We start from the raw sequence: 23,199 nt of genomic DNA on the forward strand, positions 1-23,199 counted from the left end.
TACAAGAGACCCACTTCAGACCTAGGGACACAGACAGACTGAAAGTGAGGGGATGGAAAAAGATATTCTATGCAAATGGAAATCAAAAGAAAGCTAGCGTAGCAATTCTCATATCAGATAAAATAAACTTTAAAACAAAGACTATTACAAGAGACAAAGAAGGACACTACATAATGATCAAGGGATCAATGCAAGAAGAAGATATAACAATTGTAAATATTTATGCATCCAACATAGGAGCACCTCAACACATAAGGCAAATGCTAACAGCTATAAAAGGGGAAATCGACAGTAACACAATCATAGTAGGGGACTTGAACACCCCACTTTCACCAATGGACAGATCATCCAAAATGAAAAAAAATAAGGAAACAAAAGCTTTAAATGATACATTAAAAAAGATGGACTTAATTTATATTTATAGGACATTCCATCCAAAAACAACAGAATACGCTTTCTTCTCAAGTGCTCATGGAACATTCTCCAGGATAGATCATATCCTGGGTCACAAATCAAGCCTTGGTAAATTTAAGAAAATTGAAATCTTATCAAGTATCTTTTCCGACCACAACGCTATGAGACTAGATATCAATTACAGGAAAAAATCTGTAAAAAATACAAACACATGGAGGCTAAACAATACACTACTAAATAACCAAGAGATCATTGAAGAAATCAAAGAGGAAATCAAAGAATACCTCGAAACAAATGGCAATGAAAACATGACAACCCAAAACCCATGGGATGTAGCAAAAGCAGTTCTAAGAGGGAAGTTTATAGTAATACAATCCTACCTCAAGAAACAAGAAACATCTCAAATAAACAACCTAACCTTACACCTAAAGCAATTAGAGAAAGAAGAACAAAAAAACCCTAAGTTAGCAGAAGGAAAGAAATCATAAAGATCAGAGCAGAAATAAATGAAAAAGAAATGAAGGAAAACGATAGCAAAGATCAATAAAACTAAAAGCTGGTTCTTTGAGAAGATAAACAAAATTGATAAACCATTAGCCAGACTCATCAAGCAAAAAAGGGAGAAGACTCAAATCAATAGAATTAGAAATGAAAAAGGAGAAGTAACAACTGACACTGTGGAAATACAAAGGATCATGAGATATTACTAAAAGCAACTATATGCCAATAAAATGGACAACCTGAGAGAAATGGACAAATTCTTAGAAAAGCACAACCTTCCGAGACTGGACCAAGAAGAAATAGAAAATATAAACGGATCAGTCACAAGCACTGAAATTGAGACTGTGATTAAAAATCTTGCAACAAACAAAAGCCCAGGACCAGATGGCTTCACAGGTGAATTCTATCAAACATTTAGAGAAGACCTAACACCTATCCTTCTCAAACTCTTCCAAAATATGGCAGAGGGAGGAACACTCCCAAACTCATTCTACGAGGCCACCATCACCCTGATACCAAAACCAGACAAAGATGTCACAAAGAAAGAAAACTACAGGCCAATATCACTGATGAACATAGATGCAAAAATCCTCAACAAAATACTAGCAAACAGAATCCAACAGCACATTAAAAGGATCATACACCATGATCAAGTGGGGTTAATCGCAGAAATGCAAGGACTCTTCAGTATACGCAAATCAATCATTGTGATAAACCATATTAACAAATATAAGGAGAAAAAAACATATGATCATCTTAATAGATGCAGAAAAAGCTTTCGACAAAATTCAACACCGATTTATGATAAATACCCTCCAGAAAGTAGGGATAGAGGGAATTTATCTCAACATAATAAAGGCTATATATGACAAACCCACAGTCAACATAGTTCTCAGTGGTGAAAAACTGAAACTATTTCCTCTAAATCAGGAACAAGACAAGGTTGTCCACTCTCACCACTATTATTCAACATAGCTTTGGAAGTGTTAGCCACAGCAATCAGAGAAGAAAAGGAAATAAAAGGAATCCAAATCGGAAAAGAAGAAGTAAAGCTGTCACTGTTTACAGATGACATGATACTATACATAGAGAATCCTAAAGATGCCACCAGAAAACTACTAGAGCTAATTAATGAATTTGGTAAAGTAGCAGGATACGAAATTAATGCACAGAAACCTCTTGCATTCCTATACACTAATGATGAAAAATCTGAAAGAGAAATTAAGGAAACACTCCCATTTACCATTGCAACAAAAAGAATAAAATACCTAGGAATAAACCTACATACTATTGTAAAGCAATATACTAACTAACATACTATTGTAAAGCAATTACTAACTAACATACTATTGTAAAGCAATTATACTCCAATAAAGATGTTACAAAAAATAAAATAAAATAAAAAATAATAAAATAAAATAGACCTCCAAAAAAAGAACATAGCTGCTACAAATCACACCTGGCAAGTTTCCTGTTGGGAAATTCAATTTTTGTCTAGCTATGTACCCCGAGAAATGCCCTGGATAAAAACTAAATGATCATTATAAATTTGTTTTGCCTTGGTAATTGCAACAGTTGCATGCACCCTTGCTCTCTTACCTTTGTCTACGTACTCTTAGAGGAGCTAATACAAAACTCTAGAGCCTGACCAATGGAAAAATTTGAAGTTTGGTAGTTTTGATATTTATATCATGTGGGATCAACCACTCAAGCAGCCTAGATTAAAACGAAAGTTTCTGCAATCATTGTGCATTATAAATTCTCATTTGAGTCCCATAATGAGTAATCTTGGTTGAATTGAGCATACAGGTGTAGAGTAGCACATAGGGACCCTGTCTTGTATGAAGAAGAATATTGTCTCGTTAAGATGTAAAATAAGCATTATGGTTAGAATGTTACCTCTTTCAGGGCACAGAAATAAAAGTTCTAAGATTACTAGTTACCTGAAAAAGCATTAATGAACTGCTGTGGAACACTGTTGTAGGAGGTGTGCGTTCTGGAAGATTTAACACAGCTTCAAAAATAATATGAAAATCCCAGATGAGCTTAGGACAGGTCTAGGACAATTTGGACTAAAATAAGTTACTCAATAAATAGCCAAGTGTGAGAATAGAACCATTAATGAGAAATATTTATCATCAAGGGATTGTTCAAAAGTCACCTATTTTCTGGCAAGTGCTTCGCCATTTCCATCATTACCTTCTGATTTCTGGGGAAAATATTTTTTAGAACGGTCAAAATATTTCACTTGAAAAATGAATTATGTGCGTGAATGACACAGGCATGACAATATATAAAATGTTGAAAGGCTGATTTTGCTTAATGGAGTTTCATAAAATTCTCCCAGGGAAACCTATCTTTCCCATGTTACCAAAATGGGGAAAAATCAAGTGAGCAAATAGCATTCTCTCTCCAGCTTCTCCTAAAGCTGTGGAGGACAGCTTCTGTAATTTAGCAGGCTTTTTCCCTCCTTAGTGCCAAGGACTAGGTTTTGCAATATTACCTTGAGGATTTAATATCTCAGCGCGGCTGTTTCTGACTCTCCAAAATGAGGCAGATGAATTATTTAACAACCGGGAAGCACCAGCTGTGCTCTTTCCCAAATGTTGAGCTTCTCCCACCAATGGAATTTACAATTGAAATAGGTTTCTAATCTAAAATGGACTACAATTTTGACAAGCGAACAAGCCTGGAGAGTTTCCGCTCAGTGGAGAAGACATATTAGTGAGCATGTCTTCATGGCTTTCACTGGGCATCCTAGAAATTCTCCAGAGATTAGACCCTGGCATCCCACCAAGTGGGCTGAGTACTCCTGACATGGAGGGCACATGCTCCAAGGCCACTGAAGAAGAGGATTTACAACTTGCAATATGAGGGATTTAGGTTAGATAAAGACTACTTTCCTGATGGTCTGTGTTACAGGAGGAGAGCATTCTAGGAGAACTCTTTGCCTCAGTGTTCCAAGAATTAGAGTACTAGTTCTCAATGGGGAGCAATTTTGCACCCCAGGGGACATCTGGCACTGTCTGGAGACATTTGTTTTCGGCTGTCACAACTGGGGAGAAGATGATACTACCAGAGTCTACAAAGGGCAGGGATGTTGCTAAACATCCTGTGATGCACGGAACCGCCCCACGACTAAGAATTATCAGACCCAATGTCAATAGTACCTAGAAAACTTACACATTTTTTCAGTTCTCTTAAATGTTGGCATACTCAGGGGGTCCTATAATTCACTGTTTCAAGAGGGCTTTCTATGACTCTAATTAGCCTATCAGGGCCAGTTCTAGGAAAGAAAATAATTCTCATTTGTTTAATGCAAACAAAAATGCTGACTTACCACCCAAGTGGGCACACTCTAAAGACTCGTTCTTCTTTTGTCTCAAGTGCCTCTTATACTTGCATATATGCTTTATTTTTGCTGGCTAAGTAATCCCACAATTACCTTAACAGTTACTATCACTTGGAGAGAAAGACCTGAGGGTAGGATGATTTGGGGGGGTCATGGAAAGTTCCACTATCCAACAATCTTCTGGCCAGGTTTTGTGTTTGATTAATAACCCTCCTGTTTTTTCATTTTGATATTTCTTGGCCCATACCCATAACATTTTCCTGCTTTGTATTCATTTTTTAAGTCTATAGCATTATTGGGATTTTATGTTGACTTCATAACCTTCAGAGTAACTGTTCATGGCAAAATATTTCCCTGTTTATGGAGAGCAGCTCTCCACTGCCCTCAATTTTAATGAATACATTTAAAAATAAAACATTTGTTATCAATTGAAATAAGAACCCCTGAAAGACTTCTCCCACCAGTATAGAGTATTTGTTTTTATTATAGAGCCCTGGAGGAGGCTGAGTCTGATGTAGCACCAATTCTGGATTATTTGGTGCTCTGAATCATTTTGAACTAACCTTTAAGATTCAAGTACCATGCTGTACTGCTAATTTTCCATTTACTTGTCCTCCTTCCTCACTAGACTGTATGTTTCTGGAAAAGAGGATCTATAACTGATCTCTGTAACTTCAGTGCCTAGCCCAGTGTCTGAAACAATATAAGCATAGAATACGTCTCTATTGAGAAAAGCTATTCATTAGGATAAGGTAAATATGGAGAGGAGAATATTTGGAGCAGGGAAGATACTTGTATATCTTTTGAACACAACATAGGTGTTTAAGACTCAGGAGACATCAATTTCCCAAAACTTAAAAGTTTGCTAAAAACAAAAAGGGGATGTAGTTGAGAATGAGGTCTATGTGTAAGAAATTATTCAGCCAAAGAGAAGTACAAGAGAATGTAATAACCATTTTCAAGGTCACAGGTAGAAGATGGTTCAAAAATGATAGTAAAGACCAGGTTTCTTCTTTACTGAAGTAAGAACAAATAGAAATAAATATTTTAAATAGATATGAGAAATAATTTTCTTCTGGAGAGACATTAAATAGTGAGTAGTTTATTGAAGCAATTTATATATAACAGGGCTTTCCGAAACTTGTAGATTAGATAACCTTCCCAAATCTCTTTCAACGAAGGCTTGTAAAAATATATGCACAGGGGGCTTCCCTGGTGGCACAGTGGTTAAGAATCTGCCTCCCAGTGCAGGGGACATGGGTTCGAGCCCTGGTCCGGGAAGATCCCACATGCCGCAGAGCAACTAAGCCCGTGCGCCACAGCTACTGAGCCTGCGCTCGAGAGCCCGTGAGCCACAACTACTGAGCCTGTGCGCCACAACTACTGAAGCCTGCAAGCCTAGAGCCCGTGCTCCGCAACAAGAGAAGCCACCGCAAGGAGAAGCCCGCGCAACACAACGAAGAGTAGCCCCCTCTTGCCGCAACTAGAGAAAGCCTGCGCGCAGCAACAAAGACCCAACGTAGCCAAAAATAAATAAAATAAATTAAAAAAATATATATATATATGTACATAATATGATGATTATGTCAAACTCCTTTAAGGCATGTCACAATTACTTAATCCTTTTTTTAGAACAGTAAATAAAAGAAAGGTCAATTCCCTATTTTATATGGTTCTGCAAAATATGAGTATGGATTCAACTCTGTAAAATGCTTTTACTTTTTGCTAAAGATAAAATATTTAATATAAAGGTGATAGTGGGATACCAAATGTTTGGCTTTCTTTTTGTAATGTATAATTTCCCATTACTGGTGGCCAGTAGTGCACACCACATCATTCATATTGACTAGGAAAACATCCTTTCACCTCACTGTATCAAGTGATTTGTAACTGCCATTTAAAAATAATAAGAGAGGGAGTATAAGATTTGCGAACCCACTGGGATGCTAATGGAAACTTTCTACTGACCCAAGAAGGGCACTAGATTGTTATGGCTCCTATATAGTTGGAACCACTTTAAATATTCATTGCACTTTAATGAACATACTTTTCCTTTAATTAGACATTGTGTTAATACTGTTTTAATATGAATGGACTTGCCACACTGATCTGGGGACTCTAGGATCTGTTTGTGAATGAGTTAGAGTGTCTCAAGTTTGTTAAAACTAGAGGTGGTTAGCCTTCCCAGAACTCATTTATGTAGAAAAGTATAATATTATTTTCACTGATGAAAAGATAGAAGGCATGGGATTTGGCTGAAGATTAAGTAAATTTTGGCTAAGCTAAGACTGGGAGTATTTTGAAATTCTTTAATATGATGTTTTTAAAACTCAATATGGGACAATTAAAGAGCCAAATAGTTAATTCACTTGATCCTTTATTCATTCAACACATATTTCTTTATCTCCTACTACATGCTTATCAAAGGAATGGGCTAACAATGAATAGTATTAATGAATGGTTACAAAGTGGTAAACACTGACCATCTCAGGATATGAAGGAATTTAGGTTATCTTGATGGAAATCAAGGAGCTAATAACAACTTAATAAGAATTGAAAGTCTATTTCAAGTCCTAGTATTATACATCTTTGAGCTATCAAGATTTATTACCTTTGGCCCTATCACCATAATAGTAAATATTTACCATGTACCTACAGGTTTTCTTATTAATCTCCTGGCAGAAATGTATTAAGAAACAATGCCTTTTAAAGTGTCAAGGGACATATTTTCCCAGTGACTGGCAATCCAGGACATCTTTGGAGCAGAGCAAATTGATTAAGACATCATATTTCTGGCCAATCAATATCAGATTAGGGAATTACAGGAGAGAATGAAGTTGTTTATTTTAGCTACAGAGCTCCTATGGAGGCAACTTACCTGGCAGGGAAATGGTACTGTGATTGCTTACGTCAGGGCAAATGCTCTCTTTCTGAGACCCCAGACTAAGCCTTGAAGTGGAGGTTCAAAGGAAGTGGTATTATTCCCTTGTCCTCTCATCCTATGAATCCGCAAAGGAGCTTGGTAGGATGGGGGATCTTTTTCTGGTCTAAGGTCCCTCAGTGTTTCTCTATCTGGTTATTCACTGGAATCATACAAAGAGCTTAAGAAAATACCAATTCTCAGGCCCTTTCTCCAGAGCTTCTGATTCAGTTGGTCTGGGGAGGGACCAGGCATCATATAATTGGAAAGTTCCTGAAGTGTTCCTTTTGAGAATCATGGAACTATACCAGGTGAAAAGCAGTAAAAATTACTTTGTAATAGGATAAGCCACAAGGTACCCTTAGAAGCTTACTCTTGGATGTGGTCCTTAACAAAGCAATTTACAGCATTTTGGAGTTGATCTATAAATAAATCAGGTCCTTCTAATTTCTATCCAAGGTTTTTCTTGGGACACCTGCTCCCCTGGAACTTGTTGACCTATATTTGTATCTTGCTTTCATAAGTTCATATACTTATGAAAATGACATTTTAAATCACATAAGAAAATGCTCTTTTCCTTCAGCTTCTGTTGACAAGCCAGAATATTTTCCATTTGTCTGTTAAGGACTGTGGAAATCAGCTCCAAAAACACTGTCCTAGATATACTCTCAAGATAACAATAAATGAACAATTAAGGAAATTATGCCACGGTCACTTGCCAGACTTCTGAGCTACCAAAAAACAATTATTTAAGTTCTTATAAAAAAAATGAAAATAAATCGGATCAAAAAAGACATGCACTCTATATAACAACTGTGTACTTTATAGTTAAAGACTGGAAATAAATTGTTTATAGAATTGGTGAGTGGGATTGTGAGTGATTTTTCACTTGGTGTTGTTATGATGTTGGATTTAGATAAAAAATTGTTACAATTTATTAAGAAACCACTAAGTGCCTGAAAGTTTTAAAATCTGTAGAGTGGATATTAATAATACTTTTAATGTAACATAAAAGATATTAATAATGCTTTTTTTTTAACACAGAAAAACTGAGGGGCAAAGATGTTAAATAACATGTCTAAGGCCATACATCTAATAAATGATAAAATTAGATTCAAACATAGATTTGTTCATTTCCTTTTCACTACCCTCTTCATCATTATTTTATAATTTTAAAAGAGGGGCTCAATCAATAAGAGAATCCCCTATCTCAACCCATTAAAAACTAGGACCTACCTCAGTAAAAAACATCTGTTGCTTTAGGCTAAATGGGCCGCACTGTCAATGCTTATAACTTTAACATCATCAATAACTTCAGGGTTCAGAGCTGAGGCAAAGAAGGGAAGTAAAAATCTTATGTCAATTTAGTTATCAATTACCAAAACATTCTTCTATCAGGAAGAAGACTAGTAGGATAACATCAGTTTATAAACAACTTTTTGGGATAAATTAACTAAAAATATAAGTGAACATTGTTTAGCAAGAGACACACTGATAAGATGTGATTAGTTAATAAAAATGTCTAAAAGCCTAGAAAGGATCCAATTCCTTAAAAATAATCCCCAAGGTAACAATGGTTGAAAAGAATGTACTGATAATAAAAGTCAAGCAGCTAGTACCAGTTTTGTGTGCTATTCCCTTAGAGAGATATGCTCAACTACGAAAAGGGGTCATTAAACTAGTGCAGCCCTTGAGCTTCTCACTCCCCGCTGGGAGCTTAGCAGGGTGCCTGTCTCCAGGGGCACTTTGTGGTGACCCACTGGCCCTGACCTCATGCTCCATTACTCAGGCTTTGCCTCACCCACCCCAGGAATTTGCCCTAGAGAAATCATTCCCCAAATTGCATTGTGCAGGAAGACCTGGATCCTGGGGAAGGAGAAATGACAAGCTAGACTTTTCTCACATTTCTTTTAAACTAGAAATGTGAACAGAAGAAAAAAAAAGAGCATGTGTACATATATGCATGTACAAGTTATATAAATTTACAAAAAAATACTGATTAAAATATAGACAGGCATGGTGATTCCTCAGTTTACAAACAAAAGGTGCCTTGCAGGTAAATTACAAACCAGAAAGGTTTTCAATGTAGTGATGGGTGACTGGTTACCAATATTTAGAATTATTTTTGAGGGTAATTTTAGCAGTTCTGTTCAAGTGTTCTGTTAAAAGACTGCTATTTTTCTGAGTGGAACATATGTCAGGAGAGCAGGATAAAAGCCTAATAAAAACATATCTATTATTTTTTAAAAAGCTTTATAATCTTGAAGGAAAATAAGATGGGTTCTAAATAGCCCATATACTTATTATGCTGTTGCACAAACGTTTAAGAGCGTGCTTCATCTTTGATTTTAATGCCACATTTCATACATGGAAAGGGTAACCAATCCTGTCTACGGGTTTAGCTTTTGGCTTGCTAATATTCTCATCCTACAAATTTTCACTAATCTGCCACATCATCTACTTCCTCCCTCCCTCCCTTCCCTCCTTCCTTCCTGAAGTAGGACTTCTGTTCTTCTTCACTTCTTTAGCCAATTCCCTTTGTTTTAAGAAATTAATTTCTCTCTACCATGACATGAATAGAAATGATAAAATCTTTTACTTTACGTTTCATGACCTCTAGTATTTTTGCTTATGATGCTCTGAGTCCTACTACATTTAGCATGGGTAGCTAAATATATATCCCTCTCTCCAATCTAATGATTCTAAAACTTGAGTAACTGATGGACACTTTTTTTCGTAAAGTAAAAAATTTCTTCTCAAACTATAGTATTGACCTAAATTATTTTACTTATGATAAACTGCTGTTTTAATATAGATATGGTTCTGGCTAATGTGGTCAGTTTCTCTTTTTTTTCTTTTTTAAATTTTTAAAAATTGAGATTAGAATTGACTTATCACATTGTATTAGTTTTAGGTGTACAACATAAGGATTTGATATATATGTATACTGCAAATGATTACCGTGATAAGTTTAATTAACATCCCTCTTTTAGCAACCTTCAAATATACAATACAGCATTGTTAACTATAGTCATTATGCTGTACATTGTATCCCCAGGACTTATCTTACAACTTACTTTCTTTAATTACATTTCTATTTATGTATAAATATTTTTCATAGATAAAATATAAAACAAAAGAATCTTCTAAATGAAACATTTATCCAGTGCAGTCTTTCATTTCACTAGCAAATAAACACTTGGAACTACTAAAACAATTAATGTAACTTAGGTTTCCTAAGGCCAGAGTATCCATAGGAGGTCATATCAAGAGGAACTTAAATTTCATTTGCTGGAATCCCCACTTGAATAAGACGGAAATTCTGGCCTCTGAAAACTTTTACCCATGCATTTCCTGGAGTCTTTAGAATGTCTTTATTATTTCCCAAATTGGCCTTTACGGCCTGCCTCTTTGGCCCCCTGGCTGATGGCCACTCTTGTGCGTTAGAACTGGTGCTGGTCCCCTGACATTCTGAAGTCTGTTCTTGGGTCTTGGGATGTGATTCTTTGAATTCCCATCATGCTACGTTGCCAGATAAAATACAGGATGCCCAGTTAAATCTGAATTTCAGATAAGCAAAGAATGCAATATTTAGAACATACTTATACTAAAAAAAATTTTTTTTGTTTACCCAAAATTCAAATTTAACCGGGTGTCCTGTATTTTTATTTGCTAAATCTGGTAATCCTACCAGGTGTTCGAGCTGTCTCTCTGAAGGCTTTCCCGAGCTGAAGTCACATGTGTGCTGTGTGTAGGTGGGGGAAAGAATCTCTCTCTCTCTCTTCCTCTTCTGGTGGCCCTTTGTTTCCTAAGCCCAAATGCAATCCTTCTTGTGGCACTTGTATCTCAGGACCACTCATAGAAACAGCTTTCAGTGTCCTTCTGTGGCCATCTTTCTTTAGGGTTTAGGCACAGCCTTGGAACAGCAGGCTGGCTGGGACGGACTTTTTTCCTGTCCCCTTGCAATTTCCCCCAAGGGCTTGTACCACAACCTCCTCTGTACTGGCTGGCTCCACACAGGCAAATCAATGTATGTAGTGAAAGCTACCAGCCCTACTAGGTTCATTAGGCACATACAGTTATATTTTAGCAAAGACTTGCTAAAAGTCTATAATACAAGTTAGACTGTGATTAAGGGAACTGCCTCTTCAAAGTACCTCTAAAGTGTATAAAAGTGCTTTCTACCTTTGGAAGCACTTAGAGAAGCTCCATGGAAAAAGCAACTTTTAAGAGATGTGAATTTGACAGTGTGAAAGAAATTCCAAGCAAAAGGAACAGTATGAATGAAGGTAAGAAAACAGGAAGGTTCAGGGTGGGTTTGCTTCGGTTTGGTTGCAGCATAAGATGTACTGCAATCTGAAACTTCAAGTAAAGTTGGAGCCCTGATCAAGAAAAGTTCTCAATGGCTATGGTCAGGAGTTGATCATTTGGGAAACTCTAGCAGGATCTGGTCAGAGGAAAATGTAATCAAGAGATGCAGATGATCCTGTTATACAGGCTAGGTTCCAAGTGTGAGAAATTATGTGAGAAAGATTAGATTATTGCCTAGATAAAATAGGTAAGAGGTAATTTAAATGAAAGCCCAGACAGACAGTGAGAAAGAAACGAAAAAAAATTTGAAAAGGAGACCCTGGTCTTCAACCTTGATAATCCATTATAATCATCAGAGGAGATTTAAAAAATTTCAGTGTCCATGCCACCTCCTGACTGAGTCAGAATCTCTGGAGATGAGATCCACACATCAGTATTTTTAAAGCTCCTCTCATGATTCCTACACTCAGCCAAGACTGAACACCTCTACTGCAGAACAGAGGTCCTCATACATCTGCAGGAGTCAGAAGCACCTGGAGGGCTTGTGGGACCTAACCCCTAGTTTCAGTAGATCTGGATTGAGGTCCAAGAATGTGCATTTCTAGCAAGTTCCTAGGCAGCGGGGATGCTCTTGGTGTAAGGGCCACTGTGGCATAGAATGAATTAGCCCTTACTGTTTACATGTCTCAGCTGGGTAGGGGTGGTGGGAAAAGAAGAGTTAATCATAGGTGACTGAGATTCTGAGCCCGAGTTAATGACAGAACAGAGATGCCATTCAAAGAGTTACAGACCTGGAAGAAAATTGGTGTTTGGCTTGAATGAGAATATTGAGAGAACACACCATGAAAAAAAGACTTTCATGGGAATAATTATAAATATGGGAGTAGTAAGGGGAGTGAACCAGTAAGAGGTAGAGAACCATCAGAGATGTAAGACGAGAATCAGAATGTCACAGAAGCCCAGAGGGGAGAAAGAGGTCAAGGCTAGCTCTATTGAAAATGACAAAAATATACAAACTCTAAGATATTTCCAGACCCAGTGAACACTGAAACCAAGGTCCCACAGTCTCCTTAACTGTTCTTTACTGTCCTTAGCAAAGACTGGTCACATTCAGAATGATGATCCTGGAGGCAGCGCAAGCTCTTTGGTGCAAAAATCAGAAGGATCTACACCCCTCATATTCTACTTCCTCAGGAAATAGCAATGACTACCATAGGATAGAAAGATTTTCAGCTTTGAGGTCTGAAACAAAAAGGGCTTTTCATCTAATCAAGTGTTCACAAGAAAATCAATTAACCGATTTTAGACAAGGGCAGAATATCACTGCTCAAAGAGTTAAACCGCCAGCACTTGTTAAGAATTTACAAAGAACCAGGTGCTGTTCTCAGTGCTTTAAGGACCAGAGGCATCAGCATCACCTGGGAGCTAGAAACGAAGAATCCCACTCCATCCCAGACCTAGTGAATCAGAATCTGCATTTCTATCAAGCTCCCCAGTTGACAATTAGAATTTGAGAAGCCCTGCTTTACGTATCATAAACTCATTTAACCCATATAATGACGGGAAGTCAGGGCTATGATTGAAGGAACTGAGTTACAAAGAAGTTAAAACATCTGTACAAAGTCATAGAGCTAATGGAACAGAGTAAAGATGTAAAACTAGACCATCTAGCTCCATAGATCCTAATCAAAATTGTGTTATACCAACTCTCAAGAAATTCTCAACACAGCCCTTAGCACCTTCACCATTACATTTTACTTCCATCCACAGTGGCTTTCGTTTAGTGTATCTAAGGTACCACGTCCTCCCCTTCATACTCTTGCTTCTACCATCTAACCCCACCATCTAACCCAGATCTTAGCTCACAGTTACTTCCTCAAGGAAGTCATTTCTAAGAGCCCAAGACTTGGTCTACTACTCTTACAGCACCAGGCAATTTTCCTCTAGGATAATCTGTAATAATAAATTTATTTGATTTTTGTCTTTTTTACTAGACTCAAGCTCCTGGAGGGTCACGCACCACATCTGTTTTGTTCCTCACTCAATCTCCAGCGTCCAACACAGGGCCTGACACAGAGCAGACACTTAGAGTACATTACGTTAGTGTATATGAATGACTTTTGAGTCTACTGTACATCTTACCCACGTTAGTATGACCCGCAGTGACAATCAGAACTGCACATTCTCTCTCTCCACGTAATTAAGAGACCTGGTGAGGTGACAGAACATACCTGAATGTTCAAAGGGCAGAAAGAACTTTGAGGCCGAGCCCTAAATGTCCAGGCAAGCCTCCATCTACCTTGAACACCTGGAGCTGCTTTCAGACCCTCCTAAAGCTATAAGAACCCTTGAAACACGTTTCTGTCTTCCAGAACCTGAGCCATCCTCTGCCTTCAGCCTTTGAGACAGCAGAGGGAAGTAAGAGTGGCACAGATGAAGCCTCTCCTCGTAGGGAGGGCAGCTCTGAAGGGAAAACATCGGCTGTTCCAACACAAATCGCGTAACTAAACAGACCCATTCATTTTAAGTGCTGCTCATCAGGTACCTTTCAGAGGCCCTGAATCCCCCTGAATTGCAGAGAATGAGCCTTGACTTCAATGAATGGCTGTGCCATGATAATCCTGTCCGAGAAAGGCGTGGATTGCAAAGCCACTTTAAAAATACACTCCACTCTAATTTTATGTTTCATTTTCCCCAAATACCCTTGTGCCTATGTATAGTTCCTATACCTTGTGTTCTCATATAATAGTAAGACGATTAGGCTAATGAGGGCTTAATGTTGCTACTATTGTAAAATAACTGCAAAGGGGCTTGAGAAAAAACGTTGCTGATTTTTTTCTTAAAGAGATGGTTAGATTTAATTTCAACATTTCTGGAAATTATTGAACGACAGTAATCAGCTTTAAGCTCAACCAGGTGACAGGCCCAACTACAGATGATAAGGATGAACATTTCCTTAATGTCACAGAAGAATCCTAGAGCTTGAAGCCCATACTGGAGATGGGACTTATCCAATGTCACACAGCTGGTCTTTACAGAACTGGGGTCAGAACTCAGGTCTCCTGAATATTTCTCAATTTAGTCTGCATTGTGTTATCCCATCCTATCTCATCAATTCTTTTTTACTGATGCCAATTTAAGACAGAAGTACTCAAGCCTGCCTGGCACATAAGCCCCTGGCTCAGAACCGTGGGTCACCTGACAGGCTTCCCACACTCAGTTGATCCTGGAGTCTCACCTTAATTTGTTCTGAGTTGATGTGAAATAATATTAAAGGTGAAATCATGTGCCAGTGAGGAATTTATTAAACCCTTTGTGGCAAGTTCCATGATAGTCAGATGGTAGGAGTCTGCCCAAACTGGAAGCTTTACTCCCTTGCGGGTGAATAAGGGAAGTGAAGCTTCACTGCACCTTCATCTGGGCTGGTCTCCTGAGTGAGCAAGGGGACTGGTGTAAAAGAGCAGCAGTGGTTTCAGCAGGGATTTGAGATGGCTTGGGAATTACGGCCCTAGTTCTTCCTTAACACAAAGGGCTGTTGTCACAGAGAATAGTGCAGGATGTACAAGGACCTGATATAGTACCGTGGTTAAGAATATAAACTTCAGTGCCAGACAGACCTGGATTTAAATCCCACTTCCAACATGTACTACCTTGGGGACCTCTTAGAAGCCACTTGACCTCGTGGTCTTTAGGTTTAGGTTCCCAACTTATAGAAGGGGAATAAAAATATTCTTCCCGATTCATAAGCTTGTAAAAATGACATGCTGTGTATAAAACACCACATCGGTTAGGACACAAACTGAACATTCAATAAGGTAGCAATTTTTTTCCCTTATTAAGAGAGAGAATCAGGAGTGTAAACTTTAATCTAAATATAAGAGAAGACCCTGACACAGCTGTCTTTTGAGGTTTTAGAATGAATTAGGGAAAGAAGTCTGTGGAATAACTTTTCCTGGAAATCTCTGAAAGTAATGCTGGTCTTTACTTTCCATGTTGGCTTAAGTTGCTCTCCCATTGAGATCGGAACTAATTAATGGCAACAGCCTCGAAATTAGGAAGATGTACTCAAAATGTGTCCAAAGAAACACTCTTTTAAGAAGCAGGAAAATCTATCTTTGTTCCTCTTCTTAAATGTGGTACGTTGCAGCACATACACTTCACTTAAACACCTGTTTAGAGGTGTGTATTAATGGAATTTAATGGGGAGGACAGGCTGCAGCAGGCAGAAGCAAATATGCTTCATTTGTTTCTCACCGTTTGCCATGGACCACATTTCTCTGTTTCTTCTTTACTTGGCCTTTTTCAGTGGTAAAAATTAAGAACTAGGGACATATGGAAATTGTTACTTTCTTGGAACTAGCAGATGGAAACGTGAGGTTATCACGGCCTACCTAAGAAGCAGGGAAATATTGCCTGTAACCACTTGAGCCCCCTGAGTTATAATGACAATATTTCTTGGAGTCCAGAGCAATTCTTGCTTAAGGGTTTTGAGTGCCTGTCTCATTTTAATCAAGAGACTGGTTCCAACAATATGTTATGTGTTTAATTTCAAAATTCAGTCTGGCTGCATTGTATTGACTTATACAATATGTATGTTTAAATAAGTAGAAAAAATGGTCCCCGAATTACCAGGGTCAAAAAATTTATAGAAATCTGGAGAGTGTAGAGAATACCTTTAAAGTAAAAGCACATCATAGAATTTGAAAAGCGATGATAACTTTGCAATGTTACAGTACAAATGAACAAGTTAATCAACAGACCGGTCAGTGATGTAAATACTGTCTGCATAGAACTGGGTTGGGGTGGGGGGTTGTGAATAGTACAGAAGGAATGTAAGACTTGACCTCTGTGCTTACTCAGGGATATAATAACGTAAAGATTATAATGACAGGCACAATTGTAGAGTTCATATTATATAGGTGTAGGAATTTCAGATTCTGGTGTCTTTTCTATGCAGCTTTTGAAAATGTGTGTATGTCTCATTTCTTCTGTAGTATTCTAAGCTGACTGCTCCTTTTTTCGTATCAGCTTTATCTGAGCCTCTCTTTGGAATTCCATACGAGCAACTTTTTGTGTCCCTGCTTGTCTGGATCACCTTGTCAAGATAATCATGTTTATCAGAAGTTCTAAACCTTTCTGTGCTCAGAACTACTTGGGTGTCTTAATATTTGGAAGATGCCCTTTCAATTGTCATAACTAAGATTTCTGGCCGCTCCTTTCTGTCAATCAGTGTTTATACATCTTCAGACTACCTCCAGGCTCTGACCTACTGCTTCTTTTATGTCAAGAGATTGCCAATTCCTACTCACACTGTCCAGCCCCTGCCATTTATTTTGCATTTTTCCTTAACTATTGATTCTCTGCCCACGAACAGCATTATCCAGAACTAAAATTTTCCACAGTGGCCTGAGTTGGGAAGATCGGTGACCCAAGTATGACAGAGGAAAGCAACATTAATTAGAGGGCCAAAAACTGTGTATATAAAAATTTCTCTCAAATCTCATACAACAGAAGTTCTCAAACTTTATTGTGGGTCAGCATTCTAGGGACACTCTTTGAGTATCACTGTCACACTGAATGAATTAAAATCATTTCCAGATCACATATGATCAAAACAAAAGCCCATCTCACTTTGCTCTGTGCCAGGGAGTTCTTCACCTGAAAGGCCTTGCAGACTCTTTGATAGGATTCTAGGTATCCCTGGAATTCCACCAATTATATTTTATATTACATTAGCATGTGTGATATTATATCTGGATGCTTGAGAGGGACCATTACCCTCAGAAGATTACCAAATAATTCATTTACCCAAAAATAGCTTAAGGACCCCACTGACAGCATGCAAAGAGAGTCAAGCCAATGCATTTGAGGAGACATTGATATTAGAATGTAGCAGAAGAAGAGCTTTACAGATTAGAGAGCCAGTGTATATATAATTCTCCTGTTCTTGTTATGGTTAGTAGAATAATTCCACTAGTACTACATGGCCCTTTGTAATCAATTACTCCATTCTTTGATTATCCACTGACTCCGATCAAGATGCATATCAACCAACCAATCAGCCAGAAAGTTTAGACAGAGCACCTATTATAGGCCTAGCCTAGTGGACCCAAAGATTGCAGAGTCCCTGCTTGCAGGTAACTCAGGGTGAGGATCCTGACTTCTACGATTAAGCCCCATTAGGGTAAGAACCTTGCTTTTCTTGCTCCAGACTGTGTGTGCCTAGACTAGCACCCAGTAAATCATAGGAACACAACCAATCATTATTAAAGGTGTGAATTAGAGACCTCAGGGGTTTGTATCGTAAATGTCATAATGATATTGCCGGATAAACAAAATGCCCACAGTGGTTGACTCGACAAAGCCCTTACACCTGGAGAGTACTGCTGACTCAAGGAAATAAGGGACTTAACTAAGACTGCATATTAATAAACTGCAAACTTGCTTCAATAGGGAAAACAAACTGAAGTTTAAATATGTCACAGTTTCAAAATCTTTCTTTACACCAGATGTTAGCACAGGACTCAGTTAAAAGACTGTAGGCGAAGAAGATCACCTTTTCACTGCATCCTTTTCTTGAGCAAGCAATAATGTTGATGGCAAAGGATTCAGGAAACGGAATGCATGCAACCCAACCACATACATTCATCATGCTCCTTTCAATAAGTGTGAGGTAGGCAAGCCCTTACCTAGATTTCAAGCTGATGAATCATCTGTCTAGTTTCACTAAACCCCAAGGGACTGCTCCTCTGAACAAGGGGCTGAAACCCTGTCAGCCTCTGGATACATTTAAACAAGGACAGTATGTTAAAAGGAAGCAGGTTATGGGATTTCCTGAGGAATCCTTAGTTTCTTAGTGCATTAAATCCTCCTTCAATTCAGGAAAAACAGCCTTTTTATCTCAAAAATCCTGAGAAACGTATTTTTAAAATTGTGTACAGACGCTGTATCAAATAAATAAATAGAAATATTAGTAATTTTCTATGTTTGGCCACCCATTCATTGAAACTGGGGTCCCTCCTATTCCATGATCTCCCCAGAAGCACACACACACCCTCATACACATTAGAAGAAAGAAAATTCCTTCTTCTTGGGAAACACCTGTCTCAGGAATTCTTGGCTGTGCAGCCTCTGAGCATGCACAGGGTCGAGCATACAAATGGTGCAGTGACTCTTTTGGAAGTCACGTTTGTCCCTGAAACTTCAGTCACCTGGAGACTGTATGCCTCATTGCCTGCAGCAGCTCAAACCTGACAGTGTGGAATGAATTTAGAAATCTCATCTGAGCAACAAAATCTGAATTGAGAGTTTAAACAGTAACATCTATATAATGCCAAAATTATCATTCACGGCACCTTTTGCTGACTGTGGATTTTTTTCTTTTGCTATTGGGCTGTTATACTAATCTTGCTCTGGTTTGGATCGTGTGTGTGTGTGTGTGTGAGTGTGTGAGTGTGTGTGTGTGTGTGAAAGGAAGATACCAGGACTCAGTTAACTAGTACATCAGTTAGCCGCACATCTCTATTTTCACACATAGAAAATTTCTGCTGCTTTGGCTGTGAGAACACACATACACATAATTCCTGGAATCCTCACCCCATTCATACCCACTGTTTTCAGACACACACTCACAGGGCAGCGAAGCACAGACTCCCTACGTGTCAAAATCAAGCCAGGTTGAAGATGTAAATAGGTGGACGTGGCACCAGGTGGATGTGTAATCAGTAATAAGAAATACATCGAGCCCCATGATGAAAAGAAATCCCCCAAGTTGTTCAGGATTCCCCCTCCCCCTTCCATTCCCTGATTTATTAACCCTGAACAAAGATGTAATTGCAGGGTCTCAGAAACAACTTTTTTTTTTTTTTTTCACTTTTGGCATTTGTTTCGTTTGGCTTTGAATTTCGTAATATCTAGTCATGCCATTTATTGCCTGTTTTCTTCACTCAGTTGCCCATCGTTTCTCCCCCAGCCCCCCAACCCCCAAAATGAAAGAAGCATCAGCTTCTGAGTCTTAAGGATGAGACCTCTGCATTTTCTTTGCTTGTTTAGGGCAAGAAATGAAGTGCTGCCTCTTTAACTGGCAGAAGCATGCAGGAGAAGCATACCTTTAATTTAGTGTTGGGATACCTCACTTGCACCCTGGCTGTTGTCTTATTGGAGACGGCAGCCTGCCTGAGATCCTCTAGCACTGAAATAATATCATCCAGCACGCATTTCTTATCCTGATTTCTCAACACACACAGATGGGAAAAAGTATAATTATAGCCCTTGTGGTTCACCTTCATTTCCAGCACGGCTCGGTGGGTCTGCAGGATCCCCTCAGCCTGGAGCAAAATATTGTCCCCGGGTGGGGAGAGGAGGATCACCCTGCCATACCTCCCGGGGGTGTGTAAGTCCGAATAGAGCTGGCTTTTGGACTGGTCCAGGGGGAAAAGGCTGCTGGCCAGGCTGCGCTCGATCTTGGCCAGGCTGTGGCTGGGAGCGACCAGGCGCTCCAGGTCGCCCTCGGGCTGGAAGCGGTTGAGCGCGCTGAGGCCGAAGGTGATGGTCAGGACTGCGGGCACGGTGAGGAAAAAGACCGGGTGCCGGCTCACGCACAAGCCCAGCCTGTGGCAGAACGACTGGAGCCCTCTGCGAAGCACCTGCCGCAGCATCCTCCACCAGATCCAGCTCGCAGGCGCTCCCGGCCGTCTTAAAAAGCACATGTGACATGTGTAAGCGCCGGGCTATCCCCCCGTCTCCCCCGTCCCACCCGCTCCGGGTCTGCCCCTCGCCCCACCGCCGCCGCCGCCTTCCCGCCCCCTCCGCGCTCACCCCTCACCACTCCACCCGGTCTTTCCCCGGCCCCACCTCCATGCGCTCCTACTACTCTTTCAAACACTGCAGCAAGTTGCAGCAGGGCGGGCAGGTACCCACCGCGCGCGCGGGGGCGGGCGGCGGGCGCTGCGGGTCCCTCTGGCCCACCCCTCCCCGGCCTCCCCACGCCCCGGCCGCCTCCCGCGCCCCCTCTCACCGCATGAGCGGCGATCCCGCGGTCTAGCCCTTCATCCCGGTGCTGCAGTCCCACGGCCTCCCTCGCTGGAGGTGGTTCCGTGCGGAGCGTCCCACAGATGTGGATTTCCTCTCCGTCCTGGTGGGGTTCGGCGCCTAACTGGAACCATGTGGCTCGGTGTTGTAAGAAGCAGACATGTGCCCCACGAGGGGGGGCGGGAGGAGGGAGAAGAGAAGGGAGGGAGCGGGGGATGCAGGGGGGGCGGCAGCTAAGCCTTTCGTTTTTTAGGAGGCTGACAGTTATTTTTAGAGTTTTGTTTTCCCTCTTCGCTCCCCGCTGGAGTGAATGGAAGAAGAGATGGTGAAGGCGCCGCTGGCCCATTGGAGCGGTGGCGATTAGAGCCTAAGAAGGGGGTTTGGGGGGGGGGGCGTGGAGGGAGGGACTCGAGGGCTTTTGGCGGAGGCAGCCTTTTCGCCTTTCCGGATTCCCTGTGCTCTCTAATTCAGCTTGTCGGCCCAAGAAAAGGAGCAGAGAGGATGATGCTGCATTTTTAACACACCACAAAGCATGCAAAGGATTTCCTTGCAGCGCCTTCCACGCTGTCATTCCCCAGACTGGACGGCTGCAGCCGAGGCTGCCAGAGACCCCATCTATTGGCGGTGCGTTGGGCTCTAGGGATCCTTCCTTGCTCTGGTGATTGGAGAAGAGGCATTTGCCAATAGCAGTCGCCTGTGGCTTAGGGTGTGTGTTGTGTGTGTGTGTGTGTGTGTGTGTGTGTGTGTTGGAAGTGAAGATCCACAGACAATATGTGGTTTCTCATAAAATATTACATTCACTTTCTGTACTTTTGAAGTTTATGACCAAAAGTTCTTAAGGCTTGTTTCAATCTCCTTCCCCCATTTTCCCTTCCACCCCTCATCCCTGAGAACCTGAGAACCTCCATTTTCTCGTGGGAGTGGAACTCCAGAAACAAACGTCTGGGGACACCCATGACAAAATCTTTGAATAAAGAAGGCGAGATAGGTAGGGGGAAACACATTGGAGTCAACTAATGTATGAAACAGAGTCACCTTCACCACATGGTAAAGAAAACTCCCACCAGGTGCAGTTCCTCCCTCCATACCCAACAGTGTGAAGGTGAAGAACCCTTACCTGCAAATCAGATGAATTTCAAAAAACTTTAATATTAATAAGTGTGTGTATTGTTATTTTCTACCTATTGGGGCTCTCACAAATTCACGTTCCAAAAAGAATATGAAGGAATTTTGAGGCCAAATTCTAAAGTTTGATTGTGAACAGGAGATCTACTTTCCAAAGTTTCTGTTCTTTTTGTATTGCCCTAATAGAGAAGATTGAGTTTCAAGAGATGATTCCACTCACACTCTCTTAATCACAATGAAAGGGCCCATCCTTCATTAGATGTTTAGAGATGTACCCATCAATGCATACAAACAAGCCAAGCCGAAGGACTTATCCGCTTAATTGATGCCTTTATTTTTGCTAATGGTTCAGTTCTTCAGTTAAGAGACCAATGAGACAACAGACCGCTCAGAAACAGGGTCAATGCTAAAGGTGGTGTTGTTCATAAAATTAAAGAAAAATCTTAGCCTTTTAAAATGGAAAGTGTTTTTGGTGACCATTCAGCTTGAATTCCTACCCAGGGCAGAAATACCTTCTGTAATATCCCCGATGGTTCTCTATCCAGCCCCAAGCTGCAAAATTCTCACATCTAAAAACTCACTAATTTTTCCAGAAATCATTCTGTTGTTAGACAGAGTTTCCTATCTGTTCTCACAACATTCATGGACTAGTTCTCCCTCTCCTTCACCAGGAAGAGTCCCCTTTGCCTCCAACTGTCACTTCATGTAATGTATTCCGTTAGTGCCACGTGATGGGAAATTGTTTTTGGCTATACAACAAAGAGGAAATGTGTCTGTCATCCATTTTCTACATCCTCTTCATTATATTAAGTATATTTGGCCATATCACCTACATGAAATTTTCTAAGAAATAGTTGTTTTGCAAAATATGGAAGAATAGATTTTAGGAATGGATGGTGTTGAGCAAGTTATCTAGCCCATCTTATAGATAAAAACATTTTGTAGATAACGAACTGTAGCGATTAAGTTACTTCAAGGCTGCCGTCAGAGTCATTTGCAGAGCTGACACCAGTGTCTGGTCTTGGTCTCTTGTTTCTGGGCCCGACGCATTTTCCCTGGCAGCTCTGGATTGGCCACATCACTCTCTTTCTCACAATGAACAAATACGTCAGAATTGTTTCCTCTCTTCGTACTCTCTCCATTTCCCACATCTCCTTCCCCAATAAATTCAACAGGATTAGAGAAGAATAAACATACCAATAGATAACTGACTAAATAATTTATGATACATCCCTAAGATGTATATAAATATACATTGTTGTAAGATTATAATGACATGAAAATACGTTCACTAAATGTTAAGTGAAAAAAGTACGTACAGTATGAAACCACTTTGAAAAACAGACCCATAGAAAAAAAGATTAAATCTGCATTAAAATGTCTGTCTATTGCAAGATGATAGGATTACAGGTAATTCTTTGAAAGAAAATAACTTCTAGATTTTAGAACAGTTCAGGTTTTGGAAAAGTTGTGAAGATAGTACACAGAGGGCCCTTATACCTCACACCCAGTTCCCTATTATCAATATCTCACATTAGTATGGTAC

The 23,199-nt window shown here is 39.9% G+C and overlaps 1 protein-coding gene across 4 annotated transcripts in view; it reads right to left on the minus strand.

The window, feature by feature from the left end:
• PTCHD4 (patched domain containing 4) overlaps window positions 1-21,053 on the minus strand; it is a 200,231-nt gene extending 179,178 nt beyond the window's left edge. For 3 of the 4 annotated variants that reach the window (XM_057555621.1, XM_007193851.2, XM_057555622.1), the window contains exon 1: window positions 19,781-20,206. In XM_057555621.1, the coding sequence (XP_057411604.1) occupies window positions 19,781-20,206 (426 nt within the window). Of the gene's footprint in view, window positions 1-19,780; window positions 20,207-20,514 lie in introns of those variants that run through there. The other variant, XM_057555620.1, reaches the window with a different exon arrangement.
• Window positions 21,054-23,199: the final 2,146 nt, after the last annotated feature.

The sequence above is a fragment of the Balaenoptera acutorostrata genome, chromosome 10 (genome assembly GCF_949987535.1).
Source record: "Balaenoptera acutorostrata chromosome 10, mBalAcu1.1, whole genome shotgun sequence".
NCBI classification, from domain to species: domain Eukaryota; kingdom Metazoa; phylum Chordata; class Mammalia; order Artiodactyla; family Balaenopteridae; genus Balaenoptera; species Balaenoptera acutorostrata.